Consider the following 9,590-nt stretch of genomic DNA (forward strand, 5'->3'; position numbering starts at 1 on the left):
GAGAAATGCCAGCGTTCTCCTTTACAGGCACTGTGTAAATTATATATATAGAATAATTATGATGATGAATGCATTTTTTTGCCACTAAAATGCAGCAACACATATTTGATTCATGTCGTTTATAACTGGAATATTACAAGTATTATTAACTTTGTCTGTACAAAGTAGCCTGTCCAGGAAATATGCACAAATCAATAAAAACTGCGAGCCGGCAGGCAAGACGCTCCGCTTCTGAAATGCTTCTGAAACGCTCCTGAAACGCTCCTGAAACGCTCCTGAAACGCCCCCGGTAGGGTATGACGCCGGAGGAGGCCGGACCAAAACCGCGGCGCAGCCGTAACGCGACGCAGACGGACCTGGTGGAATCGAGGGGTTACCCACTCAGTTTTAAACAAGGCCGTAGAAAAAAAGCAAACCCATCACTTTTTCACTCTTTAATCAAACAGTGAGGGCAAAACAAATGTCTACTAGAACTCGTTCAAATATTACTCCTGGATTAAAAAAAAACATTACTTGTGTGCTTCCCAAATATATATATAGAAAAATAAAAATGCAACTCTGCAAAAGAGAGGACGTGAGTGTGGATGCTGGCTGTATTAAGCGGATAACTTTGACATGGGTGGTTAGGTTTGGCAACAATGTGCTTACGGAAGGAAGAGATTGTGATTTTGATTGAAAGTTAATAAAGTAAACCTCCAAACCACAATGAGAGTTTCATATGGTTACGTTTTGACTCACACTCATGGACCGGTTTATTCATGTAGCTTCTAGCATATTTGAGTGTTTCTTCATTGAAATAAAAGCAAAGATGTTTTTCTCCATAGAAAAGATGTTACAATCTTATTCTGACTGAGTTTGATTAACAGTTGGTGCATCTAATGATATCAAGGTTTTTCTTTTACGTTTTATTGAACTCCTTTCGAAACTGTTACATGGCAGATCTGGTTAGCTGTAGGGAACTATCCAATACAAATATGTATTCTTGTTGATTAAAAGAAACAGCGGGGGACTCTGTTTTGTTTAGAAAATATTTGCTTGGGTTGGCAAAAGTCTGACTTTCAGTACATGGCTTTGGCTGTTGTTCAGTTATGGTTTTAATATGTTTAGTTCTTTTATATTCATTCAACACATTTGTGTGGCAGAGAAGAGAAGACGGTAAATAATTATAGCTCTCATTACAAACAATTGCTTTCCTCAATGTCACATGCATATGTATACCCGTTGTGATAAATCTGAGCGACAGAGAAGAGTGAGACAGAGGTCAGATGGACAGAACATGAAAGAAGTGGTGGACAGAATGGTGGGTAGTCGGTGCCGGTGGGCCATCCACATGTGGGCTGTTATGGTTTCTGGCACAGAGGAGGACATGGATTAATGATGGCAACTTTAGCTCACAGTAGATGTGGATTGTCGAATGCCTGTGTGTGAGTGTGTGTGTGTGTTAAAAAGAGCTTCTCTTTCATTTTAATCCAAAACAACATACAGCCTTTGCGTCTATAAACTGCTCCGCAGAACTCAATTCCAATCTCGACAAAAACTCAAGCTTATCCAAACTTTTTTCAAGCCATGTTTTATACATTCTATCCTAACTTTTTTTCAAGCCGTGCAATTCAAAGCACAATCTCCTGCTTCAACCTAAACATCTCCCCCGGAGATAAAACCAAACTTGATTTGTATTTATTTTTAAAGTCAGTGGAGACAAACAGCAAGTAAGCAGGCAGTGGGGGGGGGGGAGAAAGAAAGAAGGAGTTGAGTTGTTGGGGGCATAACTCGCTCTCCTTAAGTGTAAAATGGGATGAGATATTCTGCCTCTCGGACTTAACTTAATGTAAGAGAGTGTGAAATTAAACTGCACACGAATAAAAGGAGCCCTTCATTGTGTGCCGCAGACTAGCTTATCTAGAAATTCAGACAACTGGAACATCCAAAGCCTCCAAACTTGTAGCAATCCCCTTTGTGCGGCTCCGGAGCAAACAATGTAATATCGGAAAGCCGGAGAGGCTCCAAATCCTGTGTCAGATTGCCAAACACAAAGTAGCTGCGTCCTCGCATCAAGCCCGTCTGTGTGTATACTTTAGCCCTTATGTGTCCGTCTTTATACAGTATAAGTAGAGCGTGCACTCACTCTCCGCTAACCCCATGTGTATGCCAGTGAGTGCTTCAAATAGATTGTTTCCTCTTTAATTCCTGGCTTTTTACCTATTGATATTCCCTGCACCTATCCCCGCGCCTCTCTTAAACTCCATATGTTAATTTGATTTAGACCGACTCAAATTGAATAAGAGATAAAGAAAAAAGGAATAGAAAACGAGGCTAACGGCAAATGTACTGTTATTAATAACCTAAAGTACCGGAGAGGGCCTAAACTCCTACACTCTGCCCCTCCCTCCTCCCTCCCTCCCTCCCCACTTTGTTTTGTCCTCTCTGTCTGTCTGTGAGTGAGTGAGCTAAGTGAAGTGGGTTATGATGGCGGTGTAATCGGCATCCCTCAAACAAACGGCTGGTGCTATTAAGGGCCATTGTGTTTGCTGCAGTGATGATCAGATTCAATCTAGGGAGAACATTCTGTGCTGGAGCTATGGCAAGGGGGGAGATAGAGAAAAATACCTCGCCTCGTTCCACTCTGCTATTGTGTGCAGGGGACTAGATGTATGCACGCTCTTTAAAAGATGTATATCGACTCGGCGAGCTGCAAAAGTTTAGTTCAGATGGATTTGTCGGAGCTCTCTGACTGCACAAAGGGAGGCGAGTATTAAGTGTTGGGTAATGTTTTGAAGATGTATTTGTTTCAAAAAGAAAAGCCCTGCAGTACTGCTAGGATGGTGCAGATGAGAAAATCACTTTTCCACTCCTCTGTGTCCTCGACATCACCTTCTTATCCAAGTTTCGTTTTGTACAGTCTTATATATCATGTTGTTAAACCACCTTGGTACGGCCTGGTGGAGGACTGAAGGCCAGAAAGGGTTAGTTGTGGCCAGAATGGTGGAGGCTCATGTTCCTCATGGATGCATGCCAATATCTTAGTACAACATATGCGTTTGTAATACACTGTTGATGGAGGAGCAGCAAATAGGCCTCAGTAGGAAAAAGCTTTGGCTGGTGGCTTTTCGCCCCATGATTGCATATGGTTCCTCCTTCACAGTCCAACATATCAAAAGTACAATAGATTAACATTACATTGCCTTAAGCATCAGCAAATGTATGTCTAGTGGACTATTGTCTCAATGTAACCCTAACCTTAACAGAAAGAGTCGTGTCATGCTTGGATTGAATATGGGTTTGTCAGCTTATACAACCTTATTACCAACTTTCAAGGCATCAGTAGAACTTCCCCTTTTAGGTTCAAAGTAAAGCAGTAAGCATTTTGGTTGGATGATGCCATTTGGAATGTGGTGTTCACTATTGTTGGGAAGTTCCTCAGAGACCATGCGTGTATCATCTGAAGAGGTTCCACAAAGACAATGTCTTTCCTTTACTGATTTGAACAGAGGCTTTATTAACACAGTACTTCAATGAAAAGTATTGTAAACTGATGTTCTATGCTCAAAGGGGCGTTGTTCTTTCAGAAAAGCTAAACATAGCAGTACCGAGAAACTGAAATCAGCCCTTTGAAATTAAAAGGCACCCTATGGAGTTCATACGCATATCCTGTTGAGTTTCTCCATTTTAATCTTGTACCACTGATCGACAGGTGGTCGTAAAGACCCAAGAGAAGTAGCAAGTGTCAACAAAAGTGCGGGGTAGAGGAAGACAAAGAGAGCAATAGTGTCCATTTAAATCAGTCAAACCAGAACCAGGGACTGCTCTTAAACATATTCCAATGTGTCCTTTGTAGGCTCGTACCATCAAACTATTACTGTAAGGGCAAATATGTGTATGTCAAATATCCAATAATGAAGGTTATAGTAATGTCAATTGTCAATATTGGTTAATTGGTTAATACAGTGTAACTTAAAAGTCACATCAAAATCATGTTACCCACAAACACATTAACCCTCAAACTATTGACCCAATGGCGCCCATATCCGATGATGTCTGCTGTATCTCCTCCTGCCATCGCTGCCCATAGAGACTTCTTATGGGGGGACAGGATCCTCTGATTGGAGAAATCACTCTCGTACATCATCTAATAGGACTACATTTCCTGCAAATTAGATTATACTGACATAGGGACCCCCAAGGACCCTGCCTGAGACATACTGGTGCAACTTAAAGTGGTTACATTGTTCTGCCTTTCTGTTTCTCTCTCCAGGCCAGAGACCATTCAGGTGCAGTTACTGCCCCTACGGCGCCTCGCAGAAGGGCAACCTGAAGACTCACGTGCTGTGCGTCCACCGCATGCCCTTCAACAACAGCCAGTATCCTGACCGACGCTTCAAACGCTCCCGGACTGAGTCCGAAGTCTCAGAGAAGAACCCTGATGAGGCCGTCGGTGATGCTCAACCAATGAATGGAGCAGAGAGTAACGACATTTCGGTTGAAGGGGAGGACAATTCACGTAATCAGGAGTGAAACAGCCATGATCTGGGATGGTTGATATCATCCAGGATATCTATGTACGTGAAGCATTGGATCCGAAATGCCAACAAGGTGTATTGTAAGACAAAACTGCCCGATAAAACTGTTGGTCAATATGAGACGCATTTCCAACCGACCCTGAGCAAGTAAGGACAAGACATTGAGATCGGCAGATATAAATACAACTTCCTCTGCTATAAAACACAAAGTTACCTTCTTTATGTGTTTTATTGGGAGTTAGGACATCTACTAAGAAAACATAACCCATGTGTTCTTGATGAGTGGATTCAAGACTTCTTTTAACCAAGCAGAGTGGGTGATATTCAAGAATGGAAGGTTACAAACTCTTAACGAGTAGTTTTCAGACACATCACGAGTCTATGAAGCAAGAGGGAACATCGGACGAAAATAATTTGAGAGACTTATCCAAAAATAGTGCTTTTATCAGAAAAATGATCTGTGCAAACGATTGAGCAGAACTGTAGGGAAGAAGGAGGAGGTGGAACATGAACATAACACCAGTGGTTGCCATTTTCCCAGTTTGAGTGATGAGCACTGTATACTGTGTGTGTGTGTGTGTGTGTGTGTGTGTGTGTGTGTGTGTGTGTGTGTGTGTGTGTGTGTGTGTGTGTGTGTGTGTGTGTGTGTGTGTGTGTGTGTGTGTGTGTGTGTGTGTGTGTGTGTGTGTGTGTGTGTGTGTGTGTGTGTGTGTGTGTGTGTGTGTGTGTGTTCTAGGGTCAATGGCGGTGATGGTGGCGTGTGTGTCAGGGATAGAGGGGAAAGGGAGGGGGGGGTGCATTGGTGCCAGCCTGACTGGAGCTGTCATCGCAGAGGAAATCAATTCAACAACACACACACACACACACACACACACTCAATCCTACAGTGGTAACCCGACTCTGGACAGTACACCAGGGGGTCAAGTTGAGTCCCATCAGCTGGCCGGAGCCCCGACAGTCACCTCCTTCCCTCCTCCCTCTCTCCCTCCACTCACACTCTCTCTATTACAAGCCCGGTCTGTTCCAGAACAACCTGGAAAACACAACACAACACAAATCAATCAGCGGAGTATTTAAAGCATCCATTAGTAGACGTTAAAGCTTGATCTGCTCTGCTTTTGGCAATTCAATGTCCGGAGGTCACCTTACTGGCTCCACGTCAAAGAAGGACGGGGAGTTTTAGCTGATTGTGTTTTAGCCTCGGCCACTTTATGATGACAGGTGACAGTTATGTACTTTGGCAAGAACCTGAACCAAGCTGTGGGGGACGGTTGCATCCAACCAGCTGTGTTCTGTACATATGAAAAGGGGTGGGACTTCCTTCTAAAGGTTCTTCTCATGTGAGGAGTTTGACTGGCATTCACTCAAACAAAAAGCGTCATATATCTTCTCTGATAAGCTCTTTTAAAGTGCTACACTGAAAAAACTAAAACGTTGGGATTTCAAATAACTGTCTTAGGTTGTTATGTGATATTAGTTTACATAATACATTTCATTAAAGTTAACGTTACATTTTTTTCAGTGTACACAGGTAGGGACTTTTGATAATCATTCACCTGCTTTATGTCTCTAATTATACTACATTTTCTATAAAAAGAAAACAAGTTGTTTTTTTCAAAGAAGGCGTTATTTGTGTATAAGTAGTGTTGGGTTATTTGACTGTATGTGATTTATTCCTGAGAGGGGAAAAACAACATAACACATTGAAAAACAGAATGTTTTGATCTTGTAAAAATCAAAGAACATTGCTTAAAGGGCAAAACAATAAGGCTCAACTTTGATTGTACTGCGTAGTGCCGGCAGCTGTTGGTTACTCCAGGGCGAGGAGAATAAGAAAGTATATCGCTTTGTGTTGTCAGTATTGGTGGTAGGGGGCTGGGTGCTGGGGGTTGTTAATGTTTTTCTGATAAAGAGAAATGATCCGTACTTTAAGGAAAGTCAATATCTTCCCGCACAAACACACAGGCAGTGCAGGGGGGGGGGCGAAACTCTTAAAACCCCAGGGCCACAGCTCTGCCTAAAGGAGTTTACAGTCCAACACAATGCACACACACACACACACACACACACACACACACACACACACACACACACACACACACACACACACACACACACACACACACACACTGCATCAACAGGGTTAGAAATACGATCCTGCTGCACGCACCGGGAGATGAAGAAGAGAGAAAGTGGAAGTGTTGAGGGAAAAAAGAAATGAAGGTAAAGAGAGTAAAACTAAGTTTGATGCTGATGTAATTGTGGTTTTGTGTCACTACAGTTACAGAAAAGTATATCAAATACAGTTTTTTATTTGCAATTTGTTATTGGTGGCCAACAGGACAGTTCTGCCTTATAATTAAGTGTGTAGGGTGTGTGGTTTGTAACGCCTGACTGTGTAGTTGGTGGCTGTAGCTTGCTTGTAGTTGTGTGTATACGCATTCCGAACATATCCGTATATTAGCCGTAAATGAGGCAAAAGAAAGTTTTTATAGACATTCAATTTTTCTGGCACCCTTATTTTTTCCAACCCACTAAAGCAGTGGATCAGTTCGGTTTCACCAACTCGCTCAGATGAGGCAATCGTTTTTTTGTTCCGACACTGGGGAGCGCCATTTGTTGTTATTCCTCTGTGACTTGTACTCTTTGTCCATCCCTGAGAATGATACGACACACCCCCCCCCCCCTGCTGTAATCCCAAAATAATCCATCCCATTGTCCCCATGCTGTTTGATCTCCGTCAAGCTTCCTATTGAAGTAGCACATGCAGTTTGCTCAATTATAATCACTGGTGCTAGAAGAAAAAACTCAACAATACACCAACAAATGAAACCATGCCTATTTATTTCACCCTGCAATGGATTCTGTAGCATGACATTTTAGTCCTAATACTGTCCACATTCCTACAAGATTGCTATAGCTGATCGGGAGTGAGGAGAGGTTTTGTTGCAAACTGTAAACTTATATAAGATAACTTTATATTTAAAACACATATTGTTGGTCATTATTTATAACTGCACATCTGTTTGACAGAAGACAAACATTAAAGAGGTGTATCAATCATGGACTGTTCACTCTTTCTGTCTAGACATTCTGATGTACTTTGAAGCTGTAAGATTTATCTGGTGTTTTTCTTGCAATAAAACCTCTCCCTCTGGGAAACACTGTGTTTGTGTCTGGTTTCTTTCTCACCATTTAGGACAAGCACTCCACTGAAAGAGATGAACCATTCTGACTGCGGAGAAACGGCTGACACCGAGTACTGAAATGTTTCACTCAAACCAAATTGATCCTTTGTGTCTTAAAACGTCCCTAGGAAATTGCCCATAAAAAGGATAAATGAAAATCTAGAATGATGTTTACTTGTAAATGCTACTTTTTATAACTCATTACACTTACATTCAAAATAAAAAGGGTACTTGTGTGGTGCTGAGAACACTACAAACAAGTCAATAACAATGCCCAGAGCTCGTTGAGACTATACTTGAGTTCAATGTCAGGATTGTCAGCGTGCTCACAAAGCCAAGACACTAGGGGTGTAACGGTATCCGTATTCGTCCCGTACCGTCACGGTTCGGACGTCACGGTTCGGCACACGCAGTCACACGACGAATACGCCTTTTTTTTACGAGTGGGAAAAAAGTCATTCAGGGCAGTATCCACTACACTATATATAATCCAGGGGGCGGTATTGCGCCTAAAAGCTGTTTGCTAGCCGCCCTTAAACAACAAATGAAGAACAAGAAGAAACAACAACAAAACGAACAAAATACAAGAAGAAGAAAAGTTAGTATGGTGAGTTCAGATAACACTCAGGAGCTAGAACCCACCTGCTTCTTTTAAATCAGCTGTGTGGGAACATTTCGGGTTCCCTGTGGACTACAATAACGACGAAGTGTGCGAGTGGTGGATCGGACGAGTGGTGGATTGGACGAGGACGGTGTGTCGGCGTTGTTCGATAGCGGTGCGGTATGCTAATGGCAACACACGCCAAACATGCTAAATCACATCAGAAGGCATCACCCAGATGTGCCAATCACCGGAGCCCGGCAAAAGACAACAGCAGTTCAACAGCTGATCCCCGCTGTTTTTAAGAAGCCAATAGACATGAGAGCCGAGAGACCAAAATAAATAACGAAAGCTTTTGGCATATGTTTTTCAACGACTTTGCGCTCTGGAAACACTTTCTTATTATTTATGATGTAATATTTTCAAGACATTCTTTTTAGTTTTGCAGCTCGATGAAACCTTTTTGTTTGACATCAGCCATTATAGATAATATGGCCATCTGAGTGTGTGTGGTACTGTTTGTGGTTTGTTTTTAACTGTTTAATACAGTTCATTATTCAAAATGTCAGAGTTCCTTATTTTTAAACTTGCACTACTGTTCAAACATAAATAACAACAAACCTGTAATTATGCATTTGCGACTTTTTTTTGCTTTTTCTTGTTGTACCGAACCCGTACCGAACCATGACCCCCAAACCGAGGCACGAACCGAACCGTGACTTCTGTGAACCGTTACACCCCTACAAGATACCATGCTAAAGAAGGGAATGCTCACCTTGTTCTCGATCTTAGTTTTGCGTGTTAGTATGCTAACCTTTGCTTTGCAGGTATTCTTTGCATTTATAAACCAGTATTGGACAAATTAGAATTGTTTCCAGATGATGGTGCAATGTGAATAGTCATAGAAATCATCCTGAGGGTACATGAATGGTTGCACCAAATGTTATGACAATCCATCCAGCAAGTGTTGTATAATCAACAATTAACCTCAAATGTCAATCTTAAGTGGTGCTATAGAAAAAAGGTCATGGGGTAATTAAGTTATTCTTCTGCTGGGGACCATGAATGTCTTTATAAACATGTACAACAAAAAACCCTGCGGCCAAGAGATCAACACTGCTGTCAAGATGCACCAGAGCTTTCAGAAGAGTTCTTTGTTATTAACACGTCTTCAATGTCCTTGGTTGGTCTTATTTGCAAGATTTGGCTTTTTTGGCCCCACTGCATGGAAATTGTGGCTGAGGTAATGTTCAATCCCAGCCCACAAAATCAACATGTCAGTGT

At 42.0% G+C, this 9,590-nt stretch overlaps 1 protein-coding gene across 2 annotated transcripts in view; it reads left to right on the forward strand.

Annotated features, from left to right (window-relative positions):
- znf536 (zinc finger protein 536) overlaps positions 1–5,027 on the forward strand; it is a 248,871-nt gene extending 243,844 nt beyond the window's left edge. For both annotated transcript variants that reach the window (XM_034079181.2, XM_034079189.2), the window contains one exon: positions 4,253–5,027. In XM_034079181.2, coding sequence (XP_033935072.1) covers positions 4,253–4,512 — 260 coding nt within the window. In that variant the 3' untranslated portion in view covers positions 4,513–5,027. The remainder of the gene's footprint in view (positions 1–4,252) is intronic.
- The last annotated feature ends 4,563 nt before the right edge of the window (positions 5,028–9,590 follow it).

The sequence above is a fragment of the Pseudochaenichthys georgianus genome, chromosome 3 (genome assembly GCF_902827115.2).
Source record: "Pseudochaenichthys georgianus chromosome 3, fPseGeo1.2, whole genome shotgun sequence".
NCBI classification, from domain to species: Eukaryota; Metazoa; Chordata; class Actinopteri; order Perciformes; family Channichthyidae; genus Pseudochaenichthys; species Pseudochaenichthys georgianus.